At 48.5% G+C, this 11,990-nt stretch overlaps 6 protein-coding genes and 1 pseudogene across 6 annotated transcripts, besides 11 other annotated features; all 7 read right to left on the reverse strand.

Annotated features, from left to right (window-relative positions):
- Nucleotides 1-11,990: a sequence feature (heterozygous, Esmeraldo-like haplotype).
- On the reverse strand, nucleotides 10-558 carry Tc00.1047053508041.10 (S-phase kinase-associated protein, putative; the record flags this gene model as incomplete). The annotated part of the gene is made up of 1 exon (XM_801879.1): nucleotides 10-558. One exon carries the CDS (start codon nucleotides 556-558, stop codon nucleotides 10-12), a length of 549 nt encoding a protein of 182 aa, XP_806972.1.
- Nucleotides 727-752: a microsatellite.
- Nucleotides 962-989: a microsatellite.
- Nucleotides 1,101-1,189: a sequence feature (A-rich).
- Tc00.1047053508041.20 (hypothetical protein, conserved) lies at nucleotides 1,223-2,809 on the reverse strand (the record flags this gene model as incomplete). The annotated part of the gene is made up of 1 exon (XM_801880.1): nucleotides 1,223-2,809. One exon carries the CDS (start codon nucleotides 2,807-2,809, stop codon nucleotides 1,223-1,225), a length of 1,587 nt encoding a protein of 528 aa, XP_806973.1.
- Nucleotides 2,951-2,977: a microsatellite.
- Nucleotides 3,100-3,146: a sequence feature (A-rich).
- Nucleotides 3,170-3,607, reverse strand: Tc00.1047053508041.30 (40S ribosomal protein S15a, putative; the record flags this gene model as incomplete). The annotated part of the gene is made up of 1 exon (XM_801881.1): nucleotides 3,170-3,607. One exon carries the CDS (start codon nucleotides 3,605-3,607, stop codon nucleotides 3,170-3,172), a length of 438 nt encoding a protein of 145 aa, XP_806974.1.
- Nucleotides 3,898-4,920, reverse strand: Tc00.1047053508041.40 (uncharacterized protein; the record flags this gene model as incomplete). The annotated part of the gene is made up of 1 exon (XM_801882.1): nucleotides 3,898-4,920. The coding sequence occupies one exon, from the start codon at nucleotides 4,918-4,920 to the stop codon at nucleotides 3,898-3,900; it is 1,023 nt and encodes a 340-aa protein (XP_806975.1).
- On the reverse strand, nucleotides 5,356-6,642 carry Tc00.1047053508041.50 (hypothetical protein, conserved; the record flags this gene model as incomplete). Its single annotated transcript, XM_801883.1, has 1 exon — nucleotides 5,356-6,642. One exon carries the CDS (start codon nucleotides 6,640-6,642, stop codon nucleotides 5,356-5,358), a length of 1,287 nt encoding a protein of 428 aa, XP_806976.1.
- Nucleotides 6,850-6,887: a sequence feature (AT_rich).
- Nucleotides 6,909-6,944: a microsatellite.
- Tc00.1047053508041.60 (eukaryotic release factor 3, putative) lies at nucleotides 7,058-9,100 on the reverse strand (the record flags this gene model as incomplete). Its single annotated transcript, XM_801884.1, has 1 exon — nucleotides 7,058-9,100. The coding sequence occupies one exon, from the start codon at nucleotides 9,098-9,100 to the stop codon at nucleotides 7,058-7,060; it is 2,043 nt and encodes a 680-aa protein (XP_806977.1).
- Nucleotides 9,184-9,212: a microsatellite.
- Nucleotides 9,585-11,990, reverse strand: Tc00.1047053508041.80 (annotated as a pseudogene).
- Nucleotides 10,981-11,003: a microsatellite.
- Nucleotides 11,078-11,124: a microsatellite.

An 11,990-nucleotide genomic window follows, 5' to 3' on the forward strand; every position in this document is an offset into this window, starting at 1 on the left:
TTTTTCCTATTACACCTCTTCACACCACCTGTTTTCTTCACGGATCTTCTCCTCTTCCTCAGGGGTGAAATCGCTCTCAATGTTAAACAGGGCGCGGATCTGCTCCGCCGTCTTTCCGCGAATCATGCTGGCGACGCATGCACACGTAAGATCTAGCAGGTCCTTTACATTAAGGAAGTTCGCCGCCATGATGACGTCAATAAGCACCTCATGTTGCTTCTCGTCATGGTCCTTGACAAGGTGCGTGTACAGGAAGTCACGATCCCATGGAGAAATAATGGTGTCAATCTTTGACTTGAGCGGTTTCTCGATGGGCTCGGCGCGGTTCTGATAGTGATGCTCCATGTATTCCACCACCAGTCGCAGTGTGCGTCCAGAGACATTTGGTATGGGAATGATCGGCTCCATGTCCCCTTGATCGTCAAGCATGTCCTTTAGCAGACCAGACATCATCGCCGCCTCCCGAAGGACCTTAAACTCTACCGGCGGCTGATCATTACTTTGCAGCACACAATACTTGGTGAAGTCTACTTCCTGCGAATCGAATTCCTCTGGCATTTTTATTTTTATTATTTGGAATTCCTCACGCCTGCAAGAGCGTTTCCCGCCTTATTTTATCCTTCGCCCCCCACCGGATCTCCCCTTGCGATCGGCGTTATCTATTCCTTAGGTAGCTCGGCTTCCCGTAAGCTACTGTGTGACGTTCCAACGAGCAACAACAACAATAAAAAAGAAAAAAAAAAAAAAAAAAAGGTACAAGAAATAAAGAAGTGAGTCCTTTGGAATATCACCGCAGTACCTCCGTGTATACGACGCAAGTATTCTCATCCATCCATACCGTGAGAAAGGGAGAAAAAAAAACTGCACGTACGTAATTAACATTCGCGCATGGATGTTCGTCACCCCTCAACAACTCCAGCAGAATCATTACTTCCCTCATGAATCAACACAACCGCGGCAGAAGAAAAAAAGAAAAGAAAAAAAAAAAAGCTCAAATATTAAACGAAATGAAACAAGCCGTCGCGCAGCATCACCACCGATAAGTGGTTCCCTCAAGTGCACAGCAACTAATCATCGCCAGGAAACAGCGACACGTCCAAAAAAACGCAGATATAAAAACAACACAAACAAAAGAAAAAAAAAAATTTTTGAAAGCAAAAAAACGTAAAAATAACAACAAAAACAACAATTTTCTAATGGGAAAGAAATGGCACTGCTCTTTTTAAGCGTCCGGCACAACCCCATGAGAAGCACTCGCCGTCTGCTCCAACACTTCTTGTTGGTAGGTGCGCAGCAGGACCTTACTCTTCACGCCAATACATTCCTTGCACTTATATCCATTCTTGCGACGGACCATCTCGCGATCAAAGCGTCCACACACGACACAATAAATTTGTGGTGTATTTGTTTGCAGTTGTAGCTGGTGGCTCTGCAACAAATCGGTATCCACCTTCACAGCCTCGCTGGCCTCCTCGTACCGCGTGCGGCGCATGATGACATCCGTGTCGGCAAAGTTCATGTCACGGTTTCGCTCCTCTCTGTCACTGTCATCATCATAATGCAGTAAGCCGTCCGCCCGCACACCGTAGTCTGAGGCAATGGCGTGGTGCACCAGTTCCTCAAGCGTTGGGTCACGGCCATATGCCACCACCGCCTCAACAAACCCATCATCCGCTTCAGGCACGGCTGCTGCGCCTCCACCTCGCTTTTTCGAGCCATTTCCCCGCTCATTCTCATTGGCGTAATCGTCCTCCGTGTTCTCTTGATCAACAAGCTTTCCACGTCGATAAAAGATTGTGGCGATGGTGTCTTCAATCACATCATTAATGCTTAGGGCGGTATCAATGTTGCTTCGAATGTTGTTATTATTCTCGTCCTTCATGTACATAGGAACTGCAGCCATTTCCTCATCGAGTTTACTGCGGCCAAAGGCAGCGCGGTGCAACAAAGCGACAGGTAGCGTCTCAAAACACATGAGCAGATCCTCAATGGCTGCACTGACATTTTCCCGCTCGTGCTCAGTCTCACCTGTGTAAAGCAATTGCACTTTCAGCAACATATTTACCATCACGCTCTGCCAAAAGCTAAAAAAGATGATTGTCTTAATACATAAAAACTTAAGAAAGGGCTTTGCATAGTGCAGCTCCTTCTCAAGTTCCACCTCAAATAAAACCAGATAATAAAGCGAAACCGTAAGACTAAAGTTCATGATAATGGAAAGGTAGGTGTAGGCGTTGTTCAAGGTAAACTTGCCCACAACGTAAACTCCCAGTGGATTCAAAAGCATCGCGAGAAAGGAGCACAATGGTTTGATTAGAGCACATTGCAACACCCAGCGCTTGCATCGAAGATAAAATGCCGTATCTAATGGATATGTAGGCAACCAACAAAAAGGAAACAAGTGAACCCCCTTGTAACGCTTTGCCTTTAAAGACCGCAGTAGTTGGCCCTCACCGCCGCAGTATTTCAGCAATAATATAAAAAACATGTAGAGCACAAAACTCTCGTATGTGTCACGAATTGTTTCAAGAAAGAAACGCATATCCAGAAGCACCAAAGACAACAAAGAGAAAAGACCATAGATGGGAATCATAGCAATAATGCGAAGCACCAAAACCTGCAACTGAGGATAATCAAACCGAGCTAGGTGATCACGTAGGTCAGCAAATGAGATGATGCAGGCAATGGCAACACATACGCCTGCTGCGTATGTAAGATTGGGATTCAAAGCCCATGTCATGTCAAGTCCTCTAATTTTCCCCGCCGAAGAGTTCCCTCTATCGGTGTGTGGCGTCTGTTCGCTCGCCATTCGCAAGAAGAAAAAAAAAAAACTATTTCCAGTTTCGACGTGTACGTCTATTACTTACGCCCACCTACGCAATCCACCTTGTTGCCTCCCTCTCTCACTACCACCGAAGCAAATCAATAACACAAGCACACACACACACACAAAAAAAAAAAAAAAAAAGAAGAAGAAGACAGGAAGCTGTAACAGCAGCAGAATTTCCGGAACCAGTGGCATGTCTCTTATAAAGAGCACAGAAAGAGAACTGGGGTGGGTGGGGGAGGTGCAATTTGAAACGGAGTCCAGTCTAGTGGAAAGAAAAATGAAAAAAAAAAAAGAAGAAATCAAACAAAAAAAGAAAGTACAGGCCAAGAAACACAGCGTTTAGTAGAAGAAACCGAGAACCTTTCCACCAGTGTTGCGGGCACGGGCTTCCTCGTGATCCATGATGCCAAGGGAAGTCGTGAGCACCACAAAGCCAAACTGACGGCTGGGAAGAATGTTCTTCACCCACTTTTCGAAGTCAGGGGCGGTGCAGTCAAAGCGGGGGCAGATGGCGCCGCACTTGTTGAGGCGGCCGTTGAGATTCACCACAATTTTACCCGCGCGGTGATCGTCGATAATCTCAAACTCGCCAATGTAACCGTGCTTCTGCATCACCTGCAAAAACTTCACGACAACCTTGGAAGATGGGCGAATAAGAACCTGACGCTTGCCACGGCGCTCCGCGCTCGCAATACAGCGAAGCGCGTTGGCCAACACGCTCATCATCGTCATTTTCTCTTTGGCAGGCTTTGTTCCTTGGCTGGCCGTTGGCAACATGGAGTTCGAGCGTAAAAAGAAAATGGAAGAAAATAGAGAAAGGGGAAGAGGGGGAGCAAAAAGATAACAGAAAGTCCCCGGCGCAAAAAAGTAACAGAATAGGAAAATAGAAAAAGGCGTTCCTCCCACGGACAAAAAGAAGAGTGCCTTTTTGTTGTTGTTTCAATCCCCCCCCCCCCCAAAAAAAAAAAAGGAAAAAAAAAAGAGATGAAGACAAATCATATTCCCAATGGTTCTCCTCCAGTCACCACCACTGCTCCCCACTCCCTCCCATACACGGAAAATGTTTCTCATCTACGGCCATGTTGCTGCTTCGCCCGCCGCTGAGGATTTAGCCGCAATTCCGACTGCACGTAATGGCCCTCCGCCAGTGCGTCAAGCCCGTGCACGACATCCGGTGACACCTGCCGTTGAGTCGAATCCTCACGATGCCTCCGGGCAAATTCCACCTTTGTACCACGTAACACCTCTGTGGTGTGCCGCCCTGTCCATACAAACCACATGGTGCGAAAATGCGAGTGGTCTTTTCCAACACCTTTCGGATGACTAAAATCGTACCGGCCGCGTGGAACTAAATAAAACGGCTCTGTTCCTATGGGAATTGTTTCCTCACCGTCACACTTATTGTCCTCCTTCTGCTTCTTGTCGTTGGTGTCATCAAGTGCAATCCCCGCACTTGTTGTTTGCTCCATCTTGAGAAAGGGCGGTGGTTGTAGTAATGCGGCAGGAACCTTCGGTCGTGTGTGCCGCGGCGCGTTTATATCGCCTTTGCCAGAGGGCGGCGCAGGTGTGAAATGCCGCCTCACTGCGGTCCTGTACCAATCCTTCGTGGCTGTGTAGTCGGGCACCAAAAAGGCAAAGGGTTTCTTCCTTGTCACCAAATAGTTAAACAGTCTTTCAATGTGATCGCCGCTGAACGGGGGGTTCGTGACGAGCATGTCGTAATCATCCGGATCATCCCCCTCCGCAATGTCTTTGTAAAAGTCACGATTCGCGTGTATGACGCGTTGCACCCCCAGTGTGTTCCAGTACCGCACAACGGTGCCGGCGCAGTAGTAGGGATCGTACACGACGAAGTTCTCTGGAGCTGATGGTCGCAGCAGCAGCCGCAGCTGGTCGACAACAACGGCGATGTCGCGAAGAGCCTCCAGTGAAGTTTCGAAGTGATCATTGAATTCCGCCCTAAATGGATGCAAAAGACGCCCCACCGCAAATTCGGCGTCATGACCCGTCCGTGACCTCAAATGCGCAGCCCGCTCCCGCAGCGGCGTCCCCCCATCAAAGTCATCACGTCCACGTCGACGACCGGCCATCCCACGCGTTCCTCACCAAAAACACAACAAAGAACAAAATGCCACAAGCCCCCACAACAAAAACAGCGGAGTCGCGCCATGGAAGCATAAACGCAGAGAATAAAAATAAAAAAAGAATTGGAATTAAAAAAAGAGGAAAAACGGCATCGGCCAAAGTCCACGACAGCAACAAATACCGTGACTCTATTCAGCCCAATCTTCTTACCCATCATACATCAAACGACAAATATAACAAAAATCAACAATGTAAAACCACGGTTAAGCTCCATCGATACCCAACATCCAAACAAAATTCAACAACACCATCGCCACAAGTAAAACCCACGTTTCTCTCTTGCCGCATTCAAAGCCTTCTTGCCCTTCTTCTCTTTTCCTTCCGTTGTTGTTGTTTTCGGTTTTCTTATCGCTTCCCCGCCCCCTCTTTTCTTGCACTCCTTAGTGCTTCCTCCTTGATTTGGAAAGATCCTCTTCCACGTCAAATACGACGTCATCGTAGTCTTCCACTCTCTCAAATTTCTTTTTGCTTCGTTCCTCCCAAAGCGCCTGTCGATCCTTCTCACGTCGCAATTTTTCCTCCTTCGACAAAAACAACCGCTCCACCATTGACAGTCCTTTCACCTCCGCGATAATTTGTGACTTGGCGGCCTGTGGAGGATCCGGAAACTGAAAGAATTCACGGAACGGCTGCCAACGCAGCAGCAGCGGCTGCAGCAGTCCCGCAGTCGACAGACCAATCCAGTAGGCAAACATAGCAGAGGGCTGTGACGCAAACATGTAGACGCCTACAAGAGACGCGGCCCGCACAGCCCAACGAATGTAAATACCGGAGGAGCTTCGTCCACCACGCTGCATTTGCTGGTTTAACTCAAAGTTCACTAAAAACATGCCCGCACAAATAAGCGGCAACCCGTATGTGGGGTCCGGCATTGTCAAATCCTTCACCCACAGAAACGGTGCCATCTCCAGGTCCGACTCATACACCGCTAGGCGACGAATAGAAAAAAAGGCTGACATTGTAATAGGGGCAGTCAGCATTGTAAAAAAGCTCTTCCACTGCGCACATCCATGTTTTTTCATCAGCGCATACTTCATTCGATTGTAACCATCTTTAATCACACGCTTCTCTGCACTACTAAGTGTGCGATCATTCTTGACACGGTTTTGGTTGTTGGTTATCTCCGAAATCTGAGGGCCAATGTAACTCATCCGTAGCGCGTTTCGGTGGCTGTAAAGGGAGGGCACAAGGGTGCACAGTCGCATGACGATACCGTAGAAAAAAAACACATTACCCCAGGTCCCAAAATCAAACCCAAGAAAACCGCTATGCCGCAGGCTGCGCATAACCTCCAACTGCTTCTCCACTGGCTGCATGAAGCTCACAATCCAATCCCAAAAGTCCTCGAGTCGCTCAAAAACGCTTTTCTCTGGGCGAATAAAGTCATCCACTTCCTGCGGCTGCTGCGCAAAGACATCAGGCAATTCGTCCTCGATTTGGCGGTGTGACTCTCTTCCCACGGGGGAGTCTCCCGCCCAATTCGCCGGGTTCCAACTAATGCAACGCACACTCACCAAAATCGTCTCGGTGCCAAAACGGCGACCGCCAAAACCACCAAAAACGGTCAAGGGGAAGGCGGCTGCGGCGCTCGTCTTTGCTCCTGTTGTCCCGCAAAGAGGAGCGACACGATGAAGTGCCGCCCTGCGCACGACGGCATGGAATGACATCACTCAGCGAAAAAAAAATAAAAAAATGCGCCTTTAAAAAAAAAAAAACGAAAAAAAAAGTAACAAACCGAAATTGCTCCTTGCGGCAAAGCAAAATAAAAAAAGCCCACGAGAAAAACGAAAGCCTCCACACACACACACACAAATATATATAACGCACCTAAGAATGCCAGTTTAATTTCCGTCTCAAACGTCAATCGTGTGAGCATTAAAAAAAAATTTATGTTTATATATATATATATATAGATAGATAGTTCCTTATCGGGTAATAATAATAATCATCATCATAATAATAATAACAAAATATAGGAAAAGAGAGAGAGAAAAGAAGGGAAATGGGGAGAAAGAATACCTTACCTTCCTCCAGCCCCCATCGTCATCCCTCCCTCCATTTCCCTAAAAATTTTCTAGCCCTTTACGCCTTGCCGGATTTTGCAAGGGACTCCCGTGTCGACTCGTAAAGTTTCATTACCAGACCAATGGCAATGGTTTTTCCGTCTTCGCGCAACATAAACCGTCCCATCTTATCAAACACCTTGTGCGCCTCCAATACCAGAGAACGTTCCAGCTCCATACGTGCAATCACCACATCACCAGCCTTTGCGTGTGTGGGCTCCTTTTCCAACACCTCTCCCGTCTTTTTGTCAACTTTTGCCAGAAGCTTGTGGAAAGAAACCTCTTCCTGGGCGGCATGAGCATGCAGCATGACACGTGAGCCGGCGCAAATTATATTCTTGACGTCGAGAATCACCACACGAGCCTGAAAATACTCCACGGCAGAAAGTGTCGTTGGAATAGACGTGGCAACATAGCCTGCATGGATGTCACTCTCGTCCACGCCACGCATCCGCAGATGTACATTGTCGCCAGGATAACACTTCTCAAACTCCGTCGACTCAATAGAGATACCCTCGACAAATGCCTCCAACTTAGTAGGTAGAATTTGAAGTTTCTCTCCCAAAGCAATGGAGCCAGACTCCACCTTTCCATAGATAAATACACGTCCATCGTCTTTATAAGAACCGACTAGGGGGATACAAAGCACATCGTTCTCACTTTTTGTCTCTGGTAAAACAAGATTGTCAATAAAACCCATCATTGTAGGCCCTTTATACCATGGGCAGACGTCGTCTGGAGAATGATGGATGAGGTTTTCACCTGTCAGGCCGGCAATTGGAATAAAGCAAAGATTTTTTGCCTTTTCTTCGTCATAGCCGTTCTGTCGAAGAAAAGGCTTCAGTTTCCCAATAATCTCATCATATCGACCCTTGTCCCATCCGCATTCATCCATTTTGTTGATAACACAAATCATTTGCTTCACCCCACATGTGCGCACTAGCATCGCATGCTCCCGTGTCTGGCCACCCTTCTCAAAACCCGTCTCAAATTCACCTTTACGACTGGAAATGACAAGAACGCAAATATCCGCTTGCGTCGCTCCACCAATCATAGATGGCACAAAAGCCTTGTGGCCTGGTGCATCAAGAATTGTTACACGACGCTTCTCTGTCTCAATATAGGCTGCACCCGTCTCCCGGGTAATACCTTTTGTCCGCTCATCCTCGGAGACATCCATGACATATGCGTATTCCCAACCCTCACGGTGGTGTACTTCGGCTTCGCGGCGCAGCTTCTCCATCTCGCGCTGATCTACCAAACCCTTTTCCATTAGCAGATGGCCGGAGATGGTAGACTTCCCAGCGTCCACGTGTCCGCAGAACACAACATTAAAATGAGGACGCGGATCTCGAACAAACTCCTTTTTATTTTGTTCACGTTGCTTCGCTATCTCCCGTTTCACATATTCACGAAAATCCTCTGTTGACATCTTAGAATTTGATAAAGTGCCATCCTTTTTTTCATCCGACATCGTTACCGCGGCAGAAGTTCCCTTTTTGCTCTCCTCAGCAGCCTTGGTGTCCTCATTTTTTTTTTTATCATCCTCCGTCTTTTTCTTTCCAAGAGAAAGAGTCCCAGCCTTCCCTTTTTTCGGCACGACAACGGGCTCCGAAGCCGCGCCACCAAGAGACAGCTTTCCTGACTCCACTGCAGAAACTTTTTGCTGGTCTTGTTGCTTTTGTGGAGCGGTATTTCCAATATTATCAACCGGTGGCTGAGAAGCATGTCCGCCGGAATGGCCAGCGTATTCACCTTGTGGTTGTTGGTGCTGTTGCTGGGGTGGGTAATAAGCGCCACTGTAGCCGCCAAATTGTGGCTGTTGGTGCTGTTGCTGGGGTGGGTAATAAGCGCCACTGTAGCCGCCAAATTGTGGCTGTTGAAACTGCTGGGGTGGGTAATAAGCACCACTGTAGCCACCATAGCCCCCGCGACCCTGTTGACCACCATATCCACCTCCCTGTGGTTGTTGCTGTTGTGGTGGGTAGTAGCCCTGTTGACCCTGTGGGTTGTAGGCATTCGCGTTGGGGTTGAATCCGCCTGGTTGAGCCCAGCCAGACATGTCCGTTCTTACTCTCTTGCAGTAGACTTACTAAAGCAAAGTGATAAAAAACAAAATAATAATAAATAAACAAAAAACTGGGTAAAAAAAAAAAGCAAAAAAAAAAAAAAAAGACAGGAGCGAAGCACGTGAGATGCGGCCACCGCTCAAAGCAAACATGTCATTATAATTAATACCATTCGGTGTCCGTTATTGCTGCACGGTTGTCTTTTATCCAATTGGTTGGATTTGAGTCTTTTTTTTATTTCTTTTGTTTTCTTTTCCCCTCCCCCTAGAAGAGAGGATAATGATGCATTGCTGCTCATTACAGAGAGTGAGACGAAAAAAAAAAGAGTACAAAAAAAAAAAACGGCTACAATAAACAAGGGCGGGGAATACCTCCTCTCCTTACCGTTCTTCGCGGAGAAGCGCACATAAAAGCAATAAGTGAGGGAAATAACAAACCACCGTGATCACAAGCCGTAGCATGAGACAGTGGAATTTGTTAATTAGGTGCCCCATCGTTGCTCGACAAAAATTTAAGATTCAGAAATGGTTGTACCACATCGAAATGAGCATCCGAAAGTTGCCGCCAGGCATTCTTCGCAAGAGGTGTTCCCATCAAATTCACATAGTTGGAAACCAGGAAAACGACGTCCGGCGAAAGTGCACCTCGCTGAAGCAACTTGAACAACTCTAATGCCGCTTTTGAAATCACCAACCGACGTTGAGCATTGCTAACTTGCTGAACATCGGCGCACAGTTTCTGCGCAAGTGCGTGGTAGGAAGGGTTAAGTGAAGTGATATCAAAATGCGACAAATCGGCATCATCAACAGTGCTGGAAGCAGTAAATGGCACGCTACCTGGAACACGGGAGGCCATCGCAGAAGGGATCGCACTGCTACCATACGGGGATGGCATAGAAGACTTATTTGCGTTCGGTTGTAGTCCATAGGTAGAAGGCGTCACGGCAGCTGTCGGAGGCCGAGACATATTATTCTGATGCAACACCTTGTTTTCTAACGGCGTCAGAGACGCCTGGTAAGTTGCATTCCCAATACCATAAGAATTTGTCAATGAGCCACCCATTGAATCCTCTCTGGTCGTCACGCCAAAGGGCGGATTGCCAGGGACTGGCATCATAGGTCTTATTGGCGGAGGCGCCGTCACTGAAGCAGCTGCGTTCGTAGATGGTGCTAATGGTACCGTCGATGCGGATGGATTCCCATAAAGCGATGAGATGGCTCCTTGGGAATTTATATTGCCAACTGATGTATCGTCATTCACCCCTGAAGAATACGTGCTGGCGTTTGCAGACACACGCGGAAGAGGGTGAGAAGATCCGACAAATCCTCCAGCTTGTTGGGGGGGAACTACTGGTGCGCCAGGATGTGGAGGTGGAGGGGGCGGCGGTGCAACACCGGTTCCTTGTGACGACATAGGTTGCTGCATTTGCTGAATTCCAGCGAGTTGAGGAGGTCGTGCTAATGCTTGTCCCCCGGGCACGGAAGCTCCTCGTAAACCAGAGGGCAGAGGTGGTGGCGGCAATGGTCTGCTGGGATCAACATAGTTTTGCTGTGGTGCGGCATAGCCGCCTTGTGGTGCAAACTGTGGTTGCTGGCGAGGTGGTGCCGATGGCATGCCATTGCTGTACCCAGCAGAAGCCATCGCCAGTGGGGATCCGGAAGACACAGGAGCACCTTGCTTCATTGACGAATACGAGGAAATGGGGTGAGGCATAAGTCGAGGTTGGGGAGCTGCGTCGGTTGGGCCTTGTGGCATTGTAGCTCCAACCGAACGAGTCGCTGTAATACCCTGCGATTGTGGTTGTTGTTGCTGTAAATAAAAATTTGGAGATTGCATGGGTTGTTGTTGCTGTTGCGGCAACGAAGGCGGCAGCTGTTGTTGTTGTTGTTGTTGCTGGTAGTGGTGCCCGGGCATTGGTGGTTGCTGCAATGGCTTTGGAGGCTGTTGATATTGGCCAGGCATGGGAAATCGTTGTTGTGATTGTAGCTGTTGCTGCTGTTGTGGTTGTGGTTGTTGTGGCTGTGCCCGCAACTGCTGTTGCTGTTGTGTTATGAAGGTTGCACATGACGGGCTCGGAGAGTCCGAAAGCGGCATCATGGCGAAGGGAAACACAACTTGTCCGACAGGCACATGAAACTTCAGGCGGTCAACCATAACTGCCGCGCTGTGATTGCCAATGCTCGCCGAGCGTTGCAGAATCGACACCCCTTCCGTCAAAACCCCCTCCCCCACAAGTTTCATGCCATATTCGTACAGGCAATCGGAAAAAAAAACCGACGTCACACGTCGTCCCGTGACCTCCTCAAGAAGAAGAGCATCACGCATTATTCGCCCCAGAGATGTGTTATCCTCACGCCAAAGCTGCATCACGGCATCCACATTACCACTGCAGACAAAACACGTCATGGCCCCCTCCCTGTTGCCCTTCTTCTTCAGCGCCTCCCCCAATCTATCACACGCATCTGAGAAGCCATCGCCCACAAACGAAATGATCACAGAAAGTGCTTCCTTCCAAGGCACATTTCGGATTCTGTTAATGAGCCAAAGTCCCCCGAAGCGATCGCTGCCGCATACACCACATGTCTTTTTTGACGGGACTGAGTCAAGGTGTAATGCGCGTACTCCTGCTGAACTCGCTGAAGCAACGTCCCGCCCTGGAGGTAGGCAATCACAAAGGCATCGTCAAAACGGCAACCGTCAAGGCACACTTCCACCGCCTCACGTATGCGACCTGCCGCAATGTGAGCAGCTGCAACATCTTCAAGCGATTTCTGCGATGCCTCCATGGTTTCAAACGGGTCTTCTCCCTCATCGTGAGTTGACGTCTCTTCATTGAGGTAGGCAAGAATGGGAGTGCGGTCATCTTTGCAAGCCGCTGCGGCC

This window comes from Trypanosoma cruzi, genomic scaffold (assembly GCF_000209065.1).
Source record: "Trypanosoma cruzi strain CL Brener 1047053516617 genomic scaffold, whole genome shotgun sequence".
Taxonomy (NCBI): Eukaryota; Euglenozoa; class Kinetoplastea; order Trypanosomatida; family Trypanosomatidae; genus Trypanosoma; species Trypanosoma cruzi.